This window comes from Telopea speciosissima, chromosome 6 (genome assembly GCF_018873765.1).
Source record: "Telopea speciosissima isolate NSW1024214 ecotype Mountain lineage chromosome 6, Tspe_v1, whole genome shotgun sequence".
Lineage (NCBI taxonomy): Eukaryota > Viridiplantae > Streptophyta > Magnoliopsida > Proteales > Proteaceae > Telopea > Telopea speciosissima.
Genome location: NC_057921.1, coordinates 56,658,268 through 56,682,734, shown reverse-complemented (window position 1 = coordinate 56,682,734; position 24,467 = coordinate 56,658,268). Strand labels below are relative to the sequence as shown.

Genomic DNA, 24,467 nt, shown 5'->3' with positions numbered 1-24,467 from the left:
TGTGCAATATCATTTTTCAACTGGCATTGTGCACAACTTTTAGCCTAACATCAAGTATGGTAAGTAGAGCTTTAAGTGCTAACAATCATGATTCTAAAACTTTTCTTTTTCTTTGATTTCACTCCCCTACCCTTTCCCCTAACTTGCAACCAGCCGGAGTCCAAAGAATTATAGAAGCTCATTGTTTTAAACCATATAAGTTTTTGTACACATGCTAATAGTGTCTGATTGATCTCTGATGCAAATACTGCCTTACAGCCCTTGATCTGTGACCAAATTCCCTAATTCGACCTTACAGTCCCAACAATAAATATTACAACCCAGAAAATCCGGTATGATACATGCAGTAGATACAAACAAACCCATAAATTTTAGGTTCATTTCCCATCCATTGGTAAACAAACCATGGTCATATATGTACTTTTGGATCAAGTGTGAAGCAATACTCCATTCCAAGTGTCCTTAACTACTTTAATGAAACTCCAGATTGAAGGCCACTGATATGGCGACAATTCTACAATCATCCCTTTGGTTGATGCCGCCTCCAAATATGGCACAATATATTTCTTCATATCACTATCGGAAATTCCAAGATGAAACAAACCCATAAATTTTAGGTTCATTTCCCATCCATTGGTAAACAAACCATGGTCATATATGTACTTTTGGATCAAGTGTGAAGCAATACTCCATTCCAAGTGTCCTCAACTACTTTAATGAAACTCCAGATTGAAGGCCACTGATATGGCGACAATTCTACAATCATCCCTTTGGTTGATGCCGCCTCCAAATATGGCACAATATATTTCTTCATATCACTATCGGAAATTCCAAGATGATTTCCTGATACACTGACGTATTTAACCTTTCCAGCGTCGTCCAGGGTTTTCAGACCAATCCAGTCTTCAACATACAGTGCTGTCTGCATGGGCAATGGGGTCAGTCAAATCATAGTAGGCAAACACAAAAAACAAAAATCAGTTATAACAGAATGTGAGATCCTAAATTGTCTCACTACTCATCCTGGAAGGAAAACATAAAAAACACTTCGGTTGCTGCATTTGAAAGTAGCCTTCATGTTCTTAATTTCAATGCGTTAGGAAAATGCAGATATTAGAACTATGCTTGAGAATGAACCAAATAATTCATACTTACATCAGTTGTGAGATAGTCATAAATTACGATTCCTGTATTTCCTTCTCTTTACTTCTTCTATTCTCTATTTTCTGTGATCTTTACATACAACTCAACTATACTTTATCTCATCTAGATGGGGTCACCTACACGGATCATGTTTTGCCATTCAACTCTATTTAGGGGCATACTTGCTCTATAATCTTTACATATTCTGGAAAAGTCAAGGATATTATTATAATATTATAACAGTGCAATCTAATTATGATTTATGAACCCGAAAAGAATTCAACTGGGATCAGGTGACAACAAAGGATGTTTTGAATATATATAATTAGCACTTCTAAATTTTTATATCACGGAACCAATATTTTCCTTATCCTGGAAAACTATAGGGGCAAACTCAATCAACATTAAAAAGCTGTCTGACAAGGAATATGATAACCGAGTAGCTATTACTCATAGGACTGAGTTATCCTTCACCCACGATGAAGATAGAATCTCTTCATCCACCACTGGTGGTTGGAAGTGACTCCCAGAAGGCTGGAACAGTGCCAAGGGCATTTCAGACTTCGTACAATGAGGGGGAAGTAATTATGATATCCCAGTGGTGGGAGATTCTTCACCCATAGTGAAAAACTTTTTTCTCCTTAATCATAAATCATAATACTGAAAGCTACATACTTTGACCATTTTGTGTGCTGTCAAACTCATGGGCCATCTTCCCATAAACCCACTGGGAATTCAAAACCATGCAACTTGGGGTGGCCCGAATCCTCTTAGGTACTCAGAACTGCAAAACACAGGTGCTTCTCCTGGCATATCGAGTGCTATTCCCCAAATGCCTGATGGTTTCAGTGCCCCTGAATTGCCAATGAAGTCCCAGCAGACATTCAACACAAAATCTATTCTATTTGTAGGACAGCTTGGTCAATAAATATGGATGGAAGGCTATAGAGCAGAATAAATTTTCTTAGGGCCGCACTATTTTACCATTGTTAAGAACAAAAATTCCTTTGTGTGGCTTAAGTATAGAAATTCCTTTAAACATGGCAAATTCCAAGTTTAACCAAAAGAAAATGACTGCGCGAAATTAAAAACAAAAAGCAACTGAAAGCAAATAGGCTTGTCAAATTGTCAGATCATAAGCTGTTAACCTCCAGCTAAGCATTAAAATCTGAAACAAAAAAACTTACTTCTTGTGGAGGTAAAACTGAATTGAAGGCCCCATCTGGATAGTATCCAAACCAGGAAGTTTCACGAGGTATTAAAACCGTGTCATCTTCAAACTGGTGAGCATAGAAAGATAAAAAAAAGAAAATGAATGAAAATGTCAGAAAGATTAAAATACTGACATATGTTCAGTAGCAGAGATAGATCAGCTAGAACCTAAGCAGACATGATTGACAGCAGCAAGATAAAAGCACTTTCCGCTCACCATGACAAGCACCAAATTCTGCAAGCTACTGAATCGTTCCTTATAAGTGGCATTCCTCTTGTTAGGAAGTTCATTGTTGAGCTTAGGGAGAAACCTACAGCCTTTTAGATAATCGGGAATATCCTACAAATGGAAAAGCTTATTCTCATGCTTCCTTATTGTAAGAGCAAAATTGATATATTCCACATGAAGTTGGTGATGGGCAAATCAAATTCTATTGAAGGACAAGAAACACATGTAAACTACTCTATGCAATCCTAATAGGTGAAACATTTGTCCCTGTAAATTATTGACATGCGTGTACCTATGTAAGATTTACGTAGAGTTGGCAGATTTAGATGATAAAAATGGAGCTGCATACAGCAATTTAATTGAATGGCATGATAGAATTAACTAACATCAAACATCACCATATCTAAATAATTCCAAAATGATTAGAACATGTACAAACATTTAACCCCTCCCCCCACCCCCCCCAAGGGATGAGTGGATGACAGGGATATGCCCAGGATGGATTATGCTTTCTTCTGAATCATCCCCTTTTCATAAAAGTTTTCTTTCTTTAAAAAATGAAAAAAACTGAATGATTGATGATCATAAATCCTTTGAAATAAATAAAAAAAATAGCTAGAGAGTATATCACTGAAAAAAATTATGATGTAAGAGATCAGCTGGTCAAAACATCTCTTACACACAGTGAAAAGGATTTTACTCACCGTCGGAATTTTAAGATAACCACTGGGAGCCAAGTGAGCCTGCAACTCCATTGAATCAAAGTCAGGTACTGATATCTATCTCACAGATAACATAATAGGGACAAAATTGGAAAATTTTAAAAGGGCAATAACTTGCCAAACAGGAAAGAATTCAAATACTACAGCAAACTCAAATGCTAAAAGTAACATAGAAGGTCTAACAAAGAAGAGACCTGGACATAGTCGGAGTATATCTCTAACTTGATTAAGTTGTCAACGATGATGCAGAATAAACCAGACTGCAAAAGGAAGATGGATCTTTAACAACCTAAACAAGACTTCAAATTGGCTAAAAAAATGCTCTAAATTAAAATACTAAGTTCTATGGATTTCTAATCAGATATAATTCCAGAAGTAATTGGATCAAATTTGACACAGATACACCAGCATCTGAATTATAATCCAATTAGTACATATGCTGTCAGATTTCAATCTGGTATCTGAACGACATTTAATTTTAGTCCCAAATTCGAATCCACTGATACCCCCAAAAGTTAAAGAGTTAATAAAAATAACACGACATAGAATACACTATACTTACTAAAGATAACTATTATATGATTGGGAAAAAGATTCCTGCCAGGTTGCGTAGATCCTGCGCCCAGACACAGGAGCGCACAAAATTACTGCTCCACACCCAGTGAAATAAAAAAAAATCCCATCCATATTGATTCTCCTGTGTACAATCATTGGCCCCAGCGCTGATGCAGGGGCTATGCAACCTGGCAGCAATCTCTTGCCCTAAGGATTATATAACTTTGAAATAGTAGTGGAGTGTATATATCAATATGTGATTGCATCTGATACTACCCTGATACCAAAAAAATCCAGATTTGATCTAATATCATAATCTGATAATCCAGATAAAGAGACGTCAACTCAGACTGGAGTTGGATATGGGGCTATCAATTTACACCCTTAGATCTACATTGGACCTCAACGTTTTAGCAGACACCCAGAAAAATTTATATCACAAGACATGTGACCAGCTGTCAACCACAAGTGGAGAACTTCAGGTACTCCTCCATGACCTGTGTTTGAATCCTATCAGAAGTAGTCAATATTGGGGCACCTAGAGGATCTCTTTAGTAGAGAGAGAGAGAGAGAGAGAGAGACTGTTAGGACCATTCCATTAGATCAATCTTCACCTCTTCTCCCCTTCTAGGAAGATAGTTTTCCTGGTAAGGTGATTAATTAACAAAAAAAAACTCTCTCTCCTCTCTCTTGGTGTGGTGGAGTTCACGAACGGTTGTTTCAGTGCACTGGATATACAGTGATAATCATGAAAATGCCGACAGAACACTTACTCCACAAAGTGGTACAGAAGCAGTGCCAGCATGAGGACCACCTAGTGAGACAAAATTCTTAACCTGTTTCCAAGATGAAAAAGGGGGAGGGAATCAAGGAACCACCAACAATATTAATTTTAACTTCAAAGGAAAAAATTGGAAGAATATAATTGAAAGATGAATGATAGTTGTAAAGGACCTCTGAAATGGAAAGCTACAATCACTCATAAGAAACAGATTAGAATCAATTCCATGTATTCTTAGAGATATCCGAAATAGGCGATCTTGATATATGTTGAACCAGTCAATGGTATAGAATATCAGAAGCAAAAGAAAACCTAAATAGATGTGGTTAAAAATATCAATTGTAACGTATAAATGGACAAATGTGTCAATATTAGAACATAGAAGAATACAAAATACCACTCTGGGATCAATTAGTGATTCATAAAGCTTCAGCTACATTTGCAGAGTAGAACAAAAAAAATGAATTAGCACTATTGACCCCGTGATCAACCATTAACACCTTCCTTGTTGGGGCTCCGCACACTGGGAAAACGCTCTAGCAATGGGAAACTGGCCACTAGTTATGAATCTCCAATAAGGTATCAAGAGGTCTATCACAGTCAGGTGCGAAGCAATTGCCCCTAATTGTACAATACCCCTCTTCCATTTTGGGGGGTTGAGACTTTCATTTCATAGCGTAACAGTAAGGTTTAAATCTATTATCCCTTTCAATAAATCTATACTCAGCATCGATATCTATCTATCTATCTATAGATTCTTTACATAGCACACAAAGACGGGATGGCATTTCCATAATTAACAAAAGCCATTCATTTGTGATATTACAGATATAGTTGGGTTTTCAGTTCTTGTAGTTTTAGATCCATGGTTATATCCTTGTTGCTTTTGTTGTACTCCTAGTTTGTTCTCTACTCTTTCCATATCAATAAATTGCAAATTATAGATTTATAAAAAAAATCATCATAGTTAAAGAGAAAGCTAAACTAAAAGGTTGATAGAGCTGTCATCAGGGAAGAAACTCAAATGGATCATGTGGGGGGTATTTTATGCTTAATGGGTGCAGTTTTATTAAAACCATGGAGATGTCAAATTTCACAAAATGATGGCCTATTTGGGATTCATTCATTAAGAAATACTCGTCATAATTCTTAACAATTCCACTAGGGCATACCCAATGCACGAGGCTCCCGCCACTGCGGGGTCTGGGGAGGGTCATAATGTACACAGCGTACCCAATGCAGAGGCTCGTCATAATTTAACAATTCCACCATTGAAAATAAAATAACTTTCCACAGGAGAAGTGCTCTTAGGAAATCATTTTTTTGTCTTAAAAAATCTTTTTTATTTGACAGGACATGTCCTCAGAATGCTGACCAAAGGCACAGAAAGCAAATCATCTATCAGTGCTCTCGACTTAAAATCCATGCATTCGCTTAAGGGACCACAGTTCAAAGTCCAAAATAGGTTCTCATTACCATGATGCTGGGAAATCTGATGATAATTCCTATAAGAAAAGAATAAAGTGACAGTGTGGTTAGGTAATCAGAGTTGTGATAGTATGGATGATCAGGTTAACTATTCTGAGCATTTGCTATCTGATACCAGAAATGCTCACTTTATAAACAGAAATTCAACACTTAAAAATAAGGCAAAAACAGGCCAACCATGATTGCTTCCTAGTTGGCACACCTATTTGTGCTCCCTATAATAGTTCTCCGCTAGTATAAACTTTTACGTTTAATAATTTAGGGGTCCACCAATACTTCCACTGAAGAAACATTGCACCAATGAGTGCCCTGCTAGTGCATTAATCAATTTTTATATGATCACTTAGAGATCCTTTATCACTTGAAGAAAGTAAAACCTCCGACCCGTTTAGCCTCCTTCACTCCTTACGAAGCTGCTACAAATTAATGCAATTAATATGGCAATGTAATATTCCATCAAGAACAGCCTCCTTTTCAGTTCAGTGAGGCAATTATGCATGCAAAAGTTAACTTCAAGATGAAAAAAGAAAGCCTTAGAAATTTATAAATTAAATTGAACAATTGAAAAGATAATATAGCAAATTAATAAAATTTCTTACAGGTGGCCCCCCTTCACAAAACTCGACAACCCCTCGACCAATTAAGTTGCCCTGAAAACAAAAGAACAATTTAAGCTGTTGTATACCATAACTGTCAGTTGCTTCAGCATCACAAACAAAAAGAAATTTTGAAGTAAGAATGGAGAAACTAATGAGAAATAAAAATAGCATTCCATTAAAAAAGGTCAACACAAACTAGAAGGAGCTTCTTTTTGCAAGCAGATTAGAACTTCACTTTCTGGGAGAAAATTCCGTGAAATATACTGGCTTCGTCCAGAGTCTGTTCCCTCGAGTTGTTCAGAGGATCCTCTACAACATATCATCCTCCTTAACATTCATGGTATCTTTTTAAAAAAATTGAACATAATCATGAATGAAAATCCATCCTGGGCATGTTGTGGAAGTCAAGGACATGACAAGTTCAGTAATTAAGTAGTCCAAGAACTACCCAAACATGGATTCTATGCAATACAGATAATAAAAAAAAGGGCGTACCCAGTGCACGAGGCTCCCACCATTGCAGGGTCTGGGGAGAGTTATAATGTATGTAGCCTTACCCCCGCTTTATGGAGACGTTGTTTCTCTTAAAAGTTTTTCGTTTTGATAATGCTTTTGAATATACTCAAAGTGAGATTTCCTCTTCTTGTTTTGAATGTGGTATTATTCATCAAACCAATTGCTCATAAATTCCTCACCAGAATGGTGTGGCTAAATGGAAAAATCGCCATTTGTTGGAAGTTGCTCATTCTTTGTTAATCCATATGAATGTTCCCAAGAGTTTTGGGGGGGATGCTATTTTGACAGCTTGTTACTTGATTAATACAATGCCCTCATCTGTTCTTGACAATAAATTTCTTGTGCATGTTGTTTTTCCTAATTCTACACTATGTTCCATACCATCTCGTGTTTTTGGATGCACTTGTTTTGTCCAAAATTTACGCCCAGGTTTTGATAAATTGTCTCAATGAGCTATCAAGTGTGTTTTTCTTGGGTATATTCTTGCACTCAAAATGATTATCGCTGTTATAATCATGTTTCTTGACAGCAGTTTATCAATGCAGATATTTCATTCTTTGAGTGTACACCATATTTTTCTACTGAGAGTCATGACTTGAACATTGAAGTTTTCAGTTCTCTTTCTCTTGTTCCCTCTTTCAGAGTCCTCGACTAATTCTCGGTCAGTACCACTACATGTGTCGACGGCACCCTAAGCTGTCACCTCCTTCTGTACAGCCCTCTACATAGTCCAATTCCTTGTTGTGCAATCCTTCGACTGCTGACTTATCAGTTGTTCTACGAAAAAGTACTTGTTCTTGTACTCATCAATATATGGTTGCATATCCTATTGAAAATTTTGTTTCTATCTCACATCTCCCATCCTCTGTTCATAACTTTGCCTAATCTTTATCTACACAATCAGTTCCTCAAACATACTAGGAAGCGTTATCTCATTCTGGATGGAAGACGGCTATGGATGTGGAAATGGATGCTTTACTTTCTCGACAGGCATGGACTCTGGTTGACTTACCCCCAGATAAGGAACTCATAAAGTGTCGTTGGGTGTATACCATTAAGTATAATCCTGATGGTTTTGTTGAGCGGCTCAAAGCCCAATTGGTGGCTAAGGGTTATACTTAAAACAATGGAATGAATTATTTTGAGACCTTTTCTCTTGTTGTTCATTTGAACTCTACTCTCGTGTTGATTTCTTTGATTGTTAATCTTGATTGGCCCTTATTTCAGTTTGACATTAAGAATGCTTTTCTATATAGTGACCTACATAAAGAGGTGTATATGACGTAACCTCCCAGGTATGTTGCTAAGGGGGGAATTCACAGAAAGTTTGTAGGATGTGCAAGGCTATTTATGGGTTGAAACAGTTTATGGGAGCTTGGTTTGATGAGTTTAGCCAGGTTGTTTCTAGTTTTGGTTTTTCCCAATGCTATTCTTGATCATTTTATATTTGTTCATCGTCAGGGTTTTAAGGTGATTGTGTTGGTGGCTTATGTTGATGATATCATTGTTTGTTTCTGGTAATGACTTATTTGGTATTGAAGCTGTGAAAGCTTATTTACAGCAGCATTTTCAAATGAAGGACTTGGGAGCTCTTTGGTATTTTCTGGGCAATGAGGTAATTTGTAGCTGGAAGGGTATTAGTTTGTCTCATAGGAAACATATTCTTGATCTTCTATCAGAGACTGGTAGACTTGGTTGTAAACCTATTTGAAACTTGGGGCTTATAGGAGGCTAGTTGGTAAACTAATTTTATTGTTACTAGACCTAACATCTCCTTTGTTGTTGGTATTATAAGCATAGTTGTCAAGGAGGCGCCTAGGCGTCCAGGCAGATCGGTAGGGGCCTAGGCGATTGCCGCCATAGTGTAGGGCGCCTTGCACTGGTTTAATTGGTATCGGACCAGGTTCTGGCACTTATTTATGTCAAATATCATTTAAGTAAATGTTTTATATTTGTATTTCATTTATTTAAGATATTATTCATAAATAAGAAAATATCCCCTTATTTGAATCCAATAAAAATAGTTAAAAAATCAAATTCCAAAAGGATAATAAGTCAACCCCAAGTTCAAGAACAAAAACTAAATTTTTAGCAGTAGGTGAAAATTTCAACTTTCTAATGCTGAGTTTTTTTTTCTGAAATCTAAAAATTACATAAATCTTAATATGGTAAAAAACATTGCTAAAAAGCCAAAGTGCGGTAAAATATTCATTTGTATTGATATTTAAAAATATTTTTTCATTCAGAGCGATTTTGACACCATTCGCGGGCACCAAATAAGGTTTGACCGTAACATAAATCCTTCACTATAAATCAGATTTAAGCAATCTTGGATTTGTTGGAAAGCTGGTTTTGTGTTCTACCTAATACAAAAAGTCTCATGTAAAAATAAAATCATTTGATCAGTCAAACATCTTAGAGAACAATAACATTTCTTTAAATCGCCATTTGTTGGAAGTTGCTCATTCTTTGTTAATCCATATGAATGTTCCCAAGAGTTTTGGGGGGGATGCTATTTTGACAGCTTGTTACTTGATTAATACAATGCCCTCATCTGTTCTTGACAATAAATTTCTTGTGCATGTTGTTTTTCCTAATTCTACACTATGTTCCATACCATCTCGTGTTTTTGGATGCACTTGTTTTGTCCAAAATTTACGCCGAGTTTTGATAAATTGTCTCAATGAGCTATCAAGTGTGTTTTTCTTGGGTGTATTCTTGCACTCAAAATGATTATCATTATTATAATCATGTTTCTTGACAGATTTATCAATGCGAGATATTTCATTCTTTGAGTGTACACCATATTTTTCTCTTTGAGTCAGACTTGAACATTGAAGTTTTCGGTTCTCTTTCTCTTGTTCCCTCTTTCGAGTCCTCGACTAATTCTCAGTCAGTACCACTACATGTGTCGACGGCACCCTAAGTGTCACCTCCTTCAGACCCTCTACATAGTCCAATTCCTTGTTGTGCAATCCTTCATCTTGACTTATCGGTTGTTCTACGAAAAAGTACTTGTTCTTGTACTCATCAATATATGGTTGCATATCCTATTGAAAATTTTGTTTCTATCTCACATCTCCCATCCTCTGTTCATAACTTTGCCTAATCTTTATCTACACAATCGTTCCTCAAACATACTAGGAAGCGTTATCTCATTACGGATGGAAGACGGCTATGGATGTGGAAATGGATGCTTTACTTTCTCGACAGGCATGGACTCGGTTGACTTACCCCGGATAAGGAACTCATAAAGTGTCGTTGGGTGTATACCATTAAGTATAATCCTGATGGTTTTGTTGAGCGGCTCAAAGCCCAATTGGTGGCTAAGGGTTATACTTAAAACAATGGAATGAATTATTTTGAGACCTTTTCTCTTGTTGTTCATTTGAACTCTACTCTCGTGTTGATTTCTTTGATTGTTAATCTTGATTGGCCCTTATTTGATTTGACATTAAGAATGCTTTTCTATATAGTGACCTACATAAAGAGGTGTATATGACGTAACCTCCGTGTATGTTGCTAAGGGGAATTCACGAGAAAGTTTGTAGGATGTGCGAGGCTATTTATGGGTTGAAGCTTTTTATGGGAGCTTGGTTTGATGAGTTTAGCCAGGTTGTTTCTAGTTTTGGTTTTTCCCAATGCTATTCTTGATCATTTTATATTTGTTCATCGTCAGGGTTTTAAGGTGATTGTGTTGGTGGCTTATGTTGATGATATCATTGTTTGTTTCTGGTAATGACTTATTTGGTATTGAAGCTGTGAAAGCTTATTTACAGCAGCATTTTCAAATGAAGGACTTGGGAGCTCTTTGGTATTTTCGGCAATGAGGTAATTTGTAGGCTGGAAGGGTATTAGTTTGTCTCATAGGAAACATATTCTTGATCTTCTATCGAGAGTAGACTTGGTTGTAAACCTATTTGAAACTTGGGGCTTATAGGAGGCTAGTTGGTAAACTAATTTTATTGTTACTAGACCTAACATCTCCTTTGTTGTTGGTATTATAAGCATAGTTGTCAAGGAGGCGCCTAGGCGTCCGGGCGGATCGGTAGGGGCCTAGGCGATTGCCGCCATAGTGTAGGGCGCCTTGCAGACCGGTTTAATTGGTATCGGACCAGGTTACGGCACTTATTTATGTCAAATATCATTTAAGTAAATGTTTTATATTTGTATTTCATTTATTTAAGATATTATTCATAAATAAGAAAATATCCCCTTATTTGAATCCAATAAAAATAGTTAAAAATCAAATTCCAAAAGGATAATAAGTCGACCCCAAGTTCAAGAACAAAAACTAAATTTTTAGCGGTAGGTGAAAATTTCAACTTTCTAATCTTGAGTTTTTTTTGAAATCTAAAATTACATAAATCTTAATATGGTAAAAAACATTGCTAAAAAGCCAAAGTGCGGTAAAATATTCATTTGTATTGATATTTAAAAATATTTTTTCATTCAGAGCGATTTTGACACCATTCGCGGGCACCAAATAAGGTTTGACCGTAACATAAATCCTTCACTATAAATCAGATTTAAGCAATCTTGGATTTGTTGGAAAGCTGGTTTTGTGTTCTACCTAATACAAAAAGTCTCATGTAAAAATAAAATCATTTGATCAGTCAAACATCTTAGAGAACAATAACATTTCTTTAAATCGCCATTTGTTGGAAGTTGCTCATTCTTTGTTAATCCATATGAATGTTCCCAAGAGTTTTGGGGGGGATGCTATTTTGACAGCTTGTTACTTGATTAATACAATGCCCTCATCTGTTCTTGACAATAAATTTCTTGTGCATGTTGTTTTTCCTAATTCTACACTATGTTCCATACCATCTCGTGTTTTTGGATGCACTTGTTTTGTCCAAAATTTACGCCCAGGTTTTGATAAATTGTCTCAATGAGCTATCAAGTGTGTTTTTCTTGGGTGTATTCTTGCACTCAAAATGATTATCGCTGTTATAATCATGTTTCTTGACAGCAGTTTATCAATGCAGATATTTCATTCTTTGAGTGTACACCATATTTTTCTACTGAGAGTCATGACTTGAACATTGAAGTTTTCAGTTCTCTTTCTCTTGTTCCCTCTTTCAGAGTCCTCGACTAATTCTCGGTCAGTACCACTACATGTGTCGACGGCACCCTAAGCTGTCACCTCCTTCTTTACAGCCCTCTACATAGTCCAATTCCTTGTTGTGCAATCCTTCGACTGCTGACTTATCAGTTGTTCTACGAAAAAGTACTTGTTCTTGTACTCATCAATATATGGTTGCATATCCTATTGAAAATTTTGTTTCTATCTCACATCTCCCATCCTCTGTTCATAACTTTGCCTAATCTTTATCTACACAATCAGTTCCTCAAACATACTAGGAAGCGTTATCTCATTCTGGATGGAAGACGGCTATGGATGTGGAAATGGATGCTTTACTTTCTCGACAGGCATGGACTCTGGTTGACTTACCCCCAGATAAGGAACTCATAAAGTGTCGTTGGGTGTATACCATTAAGTATAATCCTGATGGTTTTGTTGAGCGGCTCAAAGCCCAATTGGTGGCTAAGGGTTATACTTAAAACAATGGAATGAATTATTTTGAGACCTTTTCTCTTGTTGTTCATTTGAACTCTACTCTCGTGTTGATTTCTTTGATTGTTAATCTTGATTGGCCCTTATTTCAGTTTGACATTAAGAATGCTTTTCTATATAGTGACCTACATAAAGAGGTGTATATGACGTAACCTCCCAGGTATGTTGCTAAGGGGGGAATTCACAGAAAGTTTGTAGGATGTGCAAGGCTATTTATGGGTTGAAACAGTTTATGGGAGCTTGGTTTGATGAGTTTAGCCAGGTTGTTTCTAGTTTTGGTTTTTCCCAATGCTATTCTTGATCATTTTATATTTGTTCATCGTCAGGGTTTTAAGGTGATTGTGTTGGTGGCTTATGTTGATGATATCATTGTTTGTTTCTGGTAATGACTTATTTGGTATTGAAGTCTGTGAAAGCTTATTTACAGCAGCATTTTCAAATGAAGGACTTGGGAGCTCTTTGGTATTTTCTGGGCAATGAGGTAATTTGTAGCTGGAAGGGTATTAGTTTGTCTCATAGGAAACATATTCTTGATCTTCTATCAGAGACTGGTAGACTTGGTTGTAAACCTATTTGAAACTTGGGGCTTATAGGAGGCTAGTTGGTAAACTAATTTTATTGTTACTAGACCTAACATCTCCTTTGTTGTTGGTATTATAAGCATAGTTGTCAAGGAGGCGCCTAGGCGTCCAGGCAGATCGGTAGGGGCCTAGGCGATTGCCGCCATAGTGTGGGCGCCTTCCTGGTTTAATTGGTATCGGACCAGGTTCGCACTTATTTATGTCAAATATCATTTAAGTAAATGTTTTATATTTGTATTTCATTTATTTAAGATATTATTCATAAATAAGAAAATATCCCCTTATTTGAATCCAATAAAAATAGTTAAAAAATCAAATTCCAAAAGGATAATAAGTCAACCCCAAGTTCAAGAACAAAAACTAAATTTTTAGCAGTAGGTGAAAATTTCAACTTTCTAATGCTGAGTTTTTTTTTCTGAAATCTAAAAATTACATAAATCTTAATATGGTAAAAAACATTGCTAAAAAGCCAAAGTGCGGTAAAATATTCATTTGTATTGATATTTAAAAATATTTTTTCATTCAGAGCGATTTTGACACCATTCGCGGGCACCAAATAAGGTTTGACCGTAACATAAATCCTTCACTATAAATCAGATTTAAGCAATCTTGGATTTGTTGGAAAGCTGGTTTTGTGTTCTACCTAATACAAAAAGTCTCATGTAAAAATAAAATCATTTGATCAGTCAAACATCTTAGAGAACAATAACATTTCTTTAAATCGAAAGCAGTTCAATTACTTATTGACAAGATCATATTTTCAAAGAACAGTATAAACCAAATGCATGTTTTGATTGTCTCAAACTTCCAATGGTTTCTTTAGTTCTGCTGTCTTCTAGTTCTATGTTCATTTTTGATAACTTTATGTGGCTTAATATTGATTTTTGATTATTTAATGTGACTTAATGTTGATTTTTGATGATATAAGGTAGATATTGTAGCATACTAAATAATGTTAGAAAAGATGGAAAATAATTAATAACACTTGGGCACCTAGGCAACGCCTAGGCGGGCGCCTTGTCGCCTAAGCGCTTAGGCACCCCTCTACCACCTTAGGTCGCCTTACCGCCTTGACAACTATGGTTATAAGTCAGTTTATGGAAAAACCTAAGCAGCCCTATTGGGAGGCAGTGTGTCGTATCTTGAAGTATCTTAAGGGTTCTTTAAGGAAAAGTCTTATTTATAGCCGTTAGGGTCATACTGATAACAACAACAACATAGCATTATCCAATTAAATGGGCTCGACCACATGGATCCTTGCTCTCCAATCAGCTCTATTCGAAGTCATTCATGGTACAAGACTTAAGCTAATCATGTCTTTCCTCACCACTTCTCCTATGGTTAATTTAGGCCTCCCCCTGGCTCTTTTGGTTCCCTCAATCTAAATCAAGTCACTCTGTACTGAGGCATCCGAAGGCCTTCATTGAACATGGTCATGCCACCTCAAACGACTCTCTTTAAGATTATCATGGATTGGAGCTACTCCCAACCCAGCTCTAATATGGTCATTCTTTACTTTATCCTTCTTAGTTTTCCCACACATCCATTTCAACATCTTCATCTCCGCTATGGATAGTTTATTTATATGATACTTCTTAACAGCCCAACATTCTGCACCATCAATCATAGCTGGTCAAATGATAAAAAAAAGAACGTACCGAGTACGCGAGGCTCCCACCATTGCAGGGTCTGGGGAGGGTCATAATGTACGCAGCCTTACCTCTGCTTTCGTAGAGAGGCTATTTCCAGACTCCAACCCGTATCCACTTGGTCACAATGGAGCAACCTTACCATTGCACTGAGGTCCGCCCTCTGATAATTGGTCGAATGATAGTCATATAAAATTTCCCTTTAAGCTTTAAAGGAATACATAATGTAGTTCTAGATAGGGTAAAGCCCTACTAGAAGCCAATTAAACCAGGACCAATAACAAGGAACTAAGGGGTTGTTGGTTCTGCAGCTTCAATAGGACAGAATTGCAGTTTTAGGTCAAATCTAGGGCTTAGGTTAGGCTAATGGAAGGGGGGTTTAGGGGGTATGGCTAGGTAGGTTTATAGGACTCTAATAATGTAGGTATTATAGAGTTTTAAGTGTTTTGAAAATTCTATAAAACTCGGCAGTAAGTCAGGATCGACTATGGGTTTTGGGGAAATTAATGAAGGATGAGGGGATTAGGGTTTTGATGGACAAATATGGCTGAGCAACAAAATCTAGAGTTTAATGGAATTAGGGTTTAATGGAATTCAAGCAAAAATAAAGGGGGATCAATTGGGGAAGGGAGTAGAGGATTAGAAGAAGAAATTAATGAACAAGTTGCAGCAGAAATCCACTAGCAGCAGCTTGGGATCCTCCCGGCCGTCACGGCGCAAGGAGTTGATCGGATTCCACCAATCCCTTTCCACCTTGATAGAACCACAAGGATGCACACTCACAAGGAGCACAGGAGCAGCAACAATGGCAACCAACAAGCAAAAGTTTTTTTTCATTAATCAAATTCGTGTTCAATGCTGGCATCTCTTACAAACTTATATAGAAGACTAAAAAATAGACTTAGACACTAAAAAGGAATGGCCTAACCCTATCCCTAACCTATTAGGTAACTTAAACTGACTAGGAAACTAAAATACTAAAAGAAATAGACTCAAAACCTAGCTGAACTTATAGAATCCTAATCCATCTCAACTTACATCACATGACCACTTAAGTTATCACATGATCACTTAAGTGATCACATGACCACTAATTACATAAAAATCAAAACTAAGGAATTAAAACAGCTAATCTCGTATGCAACCTAATTACCCATATTTTAGGCCCATAAAAGTGGCCTATTACATAGAAAACTCATGGGATCAAAGGCCCAACATATATATATCCCAACCCTAGACTTATTTCTAAAGAAATAAGCCCATTTCGGTGATGAATCTGCATCAATACACCGATCACACAGTACTCCAGGCTCACCTTTCCACTTTATCTACCCTATTTTAATCCTCTGGGCAACGTCAACTTCTATGCATAGTTGTCATGGCGCCGCCATGGAGTCCTGGCGCTGGATAAACTGGCATATCGACCTTCGACATGGCTCATGTATAAATATCGCCCGATATGGCGTATATGGCGACGCCATGGACGCCATATCACGATATATGGGCATATCGGTCGATATAAGTGTAAAAAACTCAGGTTTTAAATTTTTTTTTTTTAAAAGCTTAAATGCTTTTTCCTTCATTTGTATTGGTCACATTAACATTAAAAATTAAAACCATTAAAGATTAAACAGTACACTTTAGTAGTATTCCCTAAATCCCTAATTGGAATTGAAATTTGGGGATTTTAGAAATCACAAAGTTTGTCAAGACAGAAGAGAGACTTCGTGAGACGTCTGGAGACTGAAGGAGTCAAGAAGACGAAGAAGTGAGAAGAAGAAGAAGAACTGAAGCTGCAAGTCCGCAACTCTCGGCAAGTTTGAACCCCTCCGTGAACCTCCAGGTAAGTAATTTTTATTTTTTATTTATTTGGTTCTTCTTCTTCTTCTCCAATCTCCACCAGTCCTCCGTGAGTGCGACTCGATCCTTCTTCTTGAGTTCTTCTTCTTCTTCTTCTTCTTGATTCTTCTCACTTCTTCGTCTTCTTCACTTCCAAGCAACTTTCTCCGTCAGTTCTTCTTCGTCTTCTTACCTTGCGATTGCGAGTTTGCACACGATGGACCTCTCGTTTTTTTTTTTTTTTCCTTTTTCTTCTTTTTGCCTTGTAGTTGCAGGCTTGCTTACGATCGCAGACCTCCCAGTTTTTTTTTTTTTTCTTCTTCTTGCCTTGCATTTGCAGGCTTGCACACAATCATAGACCTCTCGGTTTTTTTTTCTTCTTCTTGCCTTGCGATTGCGAGGCTTGCACATAGAAAGAGAAGGTGTTTTTTTTCGTCTCCTTCTTGCCCTGCACACGCCCACATACACAATTACACACACAGAGACAGGAGAGAGTCGATAGACGAATGGGGGTGGAGGGATTTATTATAGCCAGTAGTTCTCTCGGTTTTTTTTTCCCCTTCTTCTTGCCTTGCGATTGCAGGCTTGCACGATCACAGAGATGGTGTTTTTTATATTTTTCTTCTTCTTACCTTGCACACAGGCACACAGGCACACATACACAGTTATTTGATAGGCTAATCTATGTTTTCATACTTTCATGTACACTAATGGATATTACACTTTCATGAATTAAACCATAGTATATTAGTAGTACACTTTCATGCTGATTTTTGATGTTATAGGATATATACTATAGCATACTAAATGACATTAAAAATAGAGAAAATAAAAAATAAAACATGGTCGACATGCTCGCCATGGCGGGCGACATGTCGATATATCGACGTGACACCCCTCCACCGACTTGGATCGCCGTGACGCCGTGACAACTATGCTTCTATGTCACCCTTCTCATTTATGATTAATCCCATGTATAAAAAAAATCACTTCACAGGATCTACCTGTCACCAATATTCACCACCTAATTATCTGTCCCAATGTTGCCAAAGTTACACACCATATATTTCATCTTAGTTTTACTTATCTTCAGAGTTCAGACCTTTTGATTCCAAGGTTGATCTCCATACTTCCACCTTGGTGTTAATCCTGCTTTTATCTCATCCACCAAAAAAATATCATCCGCAAAAATCATACACCAAGGAACCTCATCTTGTATACCTCTGGTTAAGTCATCCATAAGGGCTTACGGCCGATCCTTGATGTAACTCAATTGAAATTGGGAATTCATTGCCTTGGCCCCCTACAGTTCTGACGCTAGTCACCACACCCAATTGTTATGGTCATATTGATATCATTGGTTATTCTAATGTTGACTGGGCTGGTGCTGATGGTGATCAGAGACTCCACAATTGGGTACTAGAAGTTTGTTGGTGGTAATCTTATTACTTTGTAGAGTAAGAAACAAACTACAATAGCTCGGTCTAGTGTTGAAGTAGAGTATAGAGCTACGGATCATACTGCAATTGAGTTGATGTGGTTAAAGTCTTTGCTTCAAGAGCTTGGTTTCCAATTAGTAAACATGTTGATATGTATTGCAATAATCAAGCTGCTATGATACATTGCTAGTAATCTGGTATTTCATGAACAGACCAAGCATATTGAGGTTGATTGCCATTTTGTGCAAGATGTTGTGATATGGAAGTTGTTTTCTACTACTTTTGTTGGTTTTTCCAATCAACTGGATGACTTGTTTACCAAAGCAATGTTCCGGAATGTGTTTCTTCAAGGGTGTTCCAAGCTGGGCAGGGATGATATTTATGCTCCAGCTTGATGGGGAGCGTTGAACTTGCTGATTATAGACCAGTATTATTGTCTGTTGTAACTAGTTTTAGTTCTTTTGTATTTCTTTCTTATGGTCTACTCTAGGACTTAAGTAGGGGCTTATGTGTAATATCATGTTGATACACATAAGCAGTCCTCATCTTGCACTCTCCTTCTCTAAGTTATAAATAAACATCATAAGCTCACGGTTGGGATATCCCTCTCACAACCGTGAGTTATTCTTCTTCTGTTACTTCTCCTTTTCTTCTCATACACAGGTGATGTTCTTCCTATCTCTAATTCTGTCACAGGTTCAACTTATTTTTGGCCAACATGTGATGCAGCTAGTATTGCTTCTTTGCAACTGAAAATCATTACTGTTCTTAAAAAGCAGCAACTACTTTCCTTCATACTACAAGACTTCCAGAAAAATATTATGGGAGAATATTTAAATCTGTGTTTTATCATAGTTATAGTTCTTCACAATAAATTTTGTGGCCAAGAGCTAGAAGATACTGTAGGAGGTGTATAGACCACAATCTTTAGTAGCAAAATTTCCTTTAGTATTTTTTGGATACTTTCTGATTTGAGAGCTTGATTACTGATGTTCCATGATTAAATCTTATTTGTGTATTGCTACCAGACATTTCTTCTTAAGCTCCTACTCTTCTCCTTTTTCTTTTAACAGATCACATAACAGGATGACAGGGATAAATAAAACAATGGCTCTGTTGAAGTCAGTGCAGATGCATCAAACAAGAAATAATTCAAGTTTAATAGAATGTTCAAGGATCAAAGTAACACATTTCAGAAGAAGATAAATAACAAATGCACAAACAGCAGTTAGGTGGCAACATTCAAGGATCATAGTGACACATTTCAGACGCAGATAAATAACAAATGCATGAACAGCAGCTAGGTGGCCAAAACAATAACTGTAAACAATCCAACAAGGAATATACTCCATTTTTCTTTCTATGAATGCAAGAATTGTACTTTTGACTATTGCATTTCACAAAATCATTTAGGTCCAGGCATCCAGCCCATGATAACAAATTTAGTTGCATTTTCAAATATAACTTTATAAGTTTTTTCTTTCCACAGTATTAGCTTCTTCCAGTTGCTTCTAGCTCATATCATAGGGATGGAAAAAATATATATTCATGGAACCGGTTAAAGCACTTAAGCATATAAAGCCATGAGGCATACTTTGATAAAATCCAAGTAGAATTGATCTGGATATGATGCATTACAAATAATTACAAAATAGAAATAATCCAATCAACCTGGGATAATCCAACGATGTTGTATCCCTCACTGAGTTTTTCAATTTTCTTCACCTGTAAATCCAATAATGGACTTCTAAGAAGAATGTGTCAAACCTCAAACACCAGAAGAAGCAAATATAGGCATGTTACCAAAACAGCTTTACCACCTTATTACAAACAATTTCAGCCTGCAAATACATGACACAGTTAAAGTTAGAACCAGAAGACTAGTAAAACACTATTAATCATAAGTGATGACATTCCACCTGCTCCTGAAGCGGCAACATCCAGGAATCCCATGTGCCACTTCCGATTTCTCTACAAGGGAGAAAAGAGAAATAAGATCGGATATTTTCTTCTCCTGATAAGTAAAAGCAGAGGAACAGTTATTGAAATGCAAATGAAAACCGGAAATCCTCACACATGGGCATGATCCAAAAAGATAAAGATAAAAGCAAGGGATCTTATTTCTTTGACAATATGAGTAAAATCTTACAATAGAGAGAGGCGAGAGGAGTAAAATCATAATATCTATCTATATCTACATAGAAATATATTAACATGTATTCTGGATTTAAAATGATTCCAAACTATATTCAATGTCTTTTGTATGAAAAAAATGCAGCAAAAATTCAATTGGTTGAAGTTCAAAACTCTTTCCTCTTTTAAAGGGGGTTAGCTCAAAGCCCTTGTCTAGATATGGTTCATCTGATATGCAAAGTAAAACAAGCAGTGAAAGCATGATACAAAGAACAAAAGAAAATTTTACTTTCTGAGTCCAGATCAGAAATATGGTTACAAATTATTAGTATGCAACATTCTTATAAACAAGTCAGAACATAAGGCAGTCTTATAAAAGATAAGACAGAAGTCACAGAACATACATGCAGTATCCCTTAGAACCAGACCAATTACTTAGAAGTTCAGTGAACTTTGAAACTCCCCGATTGGAGCATTGATCACCAATACCTGACATCAAATAATGCACATTAGAGTGTAAGTATGACTTAAGGTTCTAGATGAAATTAGCATCGAAATTCATATCTTTTCCTCAATTTTAAACAATATAAAATTACATTGTTCTACAGATTCACATGTAACAAGCTAGCAAATGATTAAACTATGCATAGAAGCGTGAGGAGGATTCCACAGAATGTCAGCAATCAGCAAACAGAAAAATTAATAGATAAACAATCTAGTGTTAAAAAATCTGCTGATGGAACCCTCTGATCCATTTCAGAAATAAAATTTTGCCAATGCAGAAAACAGCACATATGCTGATTGACGCTCACGTACAATAATCCTCAAATTATTCTATTCTCATTATAATTATTACAAACCACTTAAATTGTTTTAGAAGTAATATATTCGCTAGAATGATGTTCAATGCACTTTCCACCAAACACTAGACATAATTCTGTCCATTCTAAAGCAGTTTCTACTAGTCAATAAAGAGTCTCTGCTTCAATTTTATTCTTCCCTTTCTGCATATCAAAGCAAGTAATCATCTACAAGTACCATTTAAAGCACAAAATGAAAAGATTTTGCAACTTAGGTTTCAGTTATTGCTCTACTCATCACATTTTAGCATAAAGAAGGTAAAGCAGGAAAGTACCATTTAAAGCAAAGATTCTCAATAAAAGAATTTGATATAGTTCAGCTGTACAGCTTTGTAGATCATCTGCAAATCTAAATATCTGGTTCTCTCCACATACACACACGCCCCCAACCCGTATATGTACACAACTAAAACAGCAGAAATATGGTGATATGGTCTCTTCAGGATGGAAAATTTCAGCCTTAACTTCCTGAAAAAAACTCTTAAGTTGGGACTAGGTTATAAAACTAACAGCCTGACTCATCGAGAATAATTCACATGGAAAAATGAACTCTGTCCAGGAGCGTAGCGTACGCTTCTGCTCCCTGAGTCTATCTCTCTCCTCCCCCTATGAAATGGCATATCTGCCCCTCTGTTGTAGGAGAAGAGACTCAGGGAGCGCTAGCATAAGGCTACCCTCCCGGACAAAGAACTACTTCCCCATTCACATTTACTGTGAAGAATTGATACATGTACAATAGTCAATTTTCTTTAATTTATATGGGAAAATATTGCAAAGTATTTGATGGGTTTAGGAAAGTGAAAATATTAGAATCCCACCAGAATGCCTCATTCCAATGTTTTCTAGGTCTGTCACATTCTAGTGAATTAGTAAACAGTTGATGGATCATTTATATATTTCTTCAGCACTCTCCCTATCCTCGGATAGGAGTATAGCACCTTTGTAATGTTTCATCTTTTCTGCAAATAAAGTTCAGTTTGTTAATGAAATTAAAAGGGCGTGAAAAGGGAAATATGAGTCAGAAATGACTCAACTTCCAGAGATCAACTTGAAGAATGAATTGATTGTGAAAGGGTTAACATAAAATGTACTGAGGTGATAACCTAAAATGCCCAAAAAGAAAGAACCCTAATACATGAAATGAAAAAATGTACACTAGCATCTCAGCACTTCCTCAAATTCCAGAATTCTTTATCGAACACATCTTCAAGTTCAACATCCACACTTACACAATGCCACAATGACATCCTTAGCAACAAACATAACAATGTTCAGAGAAGCAAAATTGGTGCACGAGGGCTATCATATTACGTTCTGCCCTTACAAGATACCAATTTAATGAGTGCAACTAGCTTTTTAGTGGTTCCAATATAGACTAAAATATTAACTTCAACTGCCAATTAGAATGTAGTCTTCATCAACTTCACCCATTTGCAAAACACATGGTTGATGGGCCATCATATCATACATCAAAAACCATAATCACTTACACATAGCATGGGCTATCCAAACATGCCCAGATTGCACGACCTTTAAGAGTATTTCATCATTACTAGTGACATGGCTGCTGGCTGGGTTTTTCTTTCTTTTTTTTTTTTCTTTTTTTTTTTTGGGGGGGTGGGGGGGTGGTGGGTGAGAAAATTGAAAAAAGAACCGTCCGATACTGCAAAAATGGACGCATAGCTGTGTGAGAAACAAGAACTCAATCTGCATATGTATCTAATAAAAGGTCAACACTAATTTTAGCTAACAAGAGCCCTCGGACCAAAAAGAAATTATTTTTTGCATCCTTGCCTACAAAGAGGCTAGTGGGTTGCAGTTCTTCGAGACCCACCATTAAACATAATAGCAATTAAGAAAGGGAGAGAAGAACAAATCGAAGACTCGCCCGATAACTAGTTTCCAGCGTAAAACCAGTCCCTGCACTTCGTATCTATGTAGTATGGTGTTGAGCACAAAAAAAGAATTTCGGATAGTTCACCAGCAAGAGCTGAACTACCGCAAACTTTCAAAAATTTTGAACAATATCCAAGTGTTCTTTATTAAAAATAAAAGAAACAAGGTCGAGGACAAATTCAATAATAGAATTCACTAGATTAATCAGCGAGACCATCTTCGACTAAAGCATAAAAATTCTTCAACCAAATGAATCAAAAGACAGCCCAAAAAAAAAAAACGCCAGTTAAACTTATACTTATACCGATGAAGCTAACAAATTCACACAACGAAAAATCGTAAAGATGCTCACCGTGTAACACAATGAAAGGAACAGAATACGAAACCGGAATGAAGAGTAAGAAGAAGATGAAGATGGAGACGATCGGGATTAGTGGAGGAGCGGCCATTAAGGATGCGGTAATTAATTACAGTTAATCTGCCCGAACCAGATTTTCAATTCCACAAGAATCTAGTGTTTTGATCTTTCTTCTTCTGCAAGGAAGTTTTGAGGGTTCAGATCAGGAATATCTCTCCCAGAGATTCCTTTCGAGAAGAGAAGAGAAGACCCGGGAGATGACGAGGCAGTTGCAAAGTCTAGTCTATTTTTGATGACTTGGTTACACAGGACAGTGAGCGACTGTTAGTTTTGGGAAATGTTCTCTGAACCGCCGGGTAAGGGTATGCTAAGTACTCTTGCGTTTATTTCACTCCTTATCACATGATACCTGCCCTAGACAATCAGGAAAGGGGTAGGACGATCATTTCGCCCATCTTGTGTCTGTGCAGGTCCCAAGTAACTTCAGTCTTTTTTTTTTTTTTTTTTAATTATTTGACAAAAGAACGCTAATTGGTTACGTGGTTCTTGCACCAATGGGCCAATGAGAGCATGCGCAAACATCATGGGGCATTAATTATGTTTTTCCATGGGGGCGAGGTGGTCATTTTGATTCCATCTGGGATCTAGGTGCAGGGGCCACACGACCAGGTAACATTCACACAATGAGAATAGATTTAGAAACTTATGCAATGATCTTAGGCCATCTTTGGTATAATTTTTATTTTTGATTTTTGTCTCAAAAAACGTTTTTGATTGCATTTGATATCTTTTATGGAGCCTATTTCTATTTTTTTAAAAATGAAAAAAACCAAAAACCACAAGTAAATCAAAAACTATTTATGGTTTTTGACCAAAAAATCATTTT

At 36.7% G+C, this 24,467-nt stretch overlaps 1 protein-coding gene across 1 annotated transcript; it reads right to left on the bottom strand.

The window, feature by feature from the left end:
- Nucleotides 1-288: 288 nt before the first annotated feature.
- On the bottom strand, nt 289-23,809 carry LOC122664304 (palmitoyl-protein thioesterase 1). Its single transcript, XM_043860066.1, has 12 exons — nt 23,576-23,809; nt 20,872-20,956; nt 20,254-20,305; nt 20,155-20,175; nt 20,006-20,059; nt 6,730-6,780; nt 4,635-4,697; nt 3,501-3,566; nt 3,289-3,327; nt 2,573-2,695; nt 2,331-2,423; nt 289-922 (listed from the first exon to the last, which is right to left on the bottom strand). The coding sequence occupies exons 1-12, from the start codon at nt 23,670-23,672 to the stop codon at nt 671-673; spliced, it is 996 nt and encodes a 331-aa protein (XP_043716001.1). The 5' UTR covers nt 23,673-23,809; the 3' UTR covers nt 289-670.
- Between the last annotated feature and the right edge of the window lie 658 nt (nt 23,810-24,467).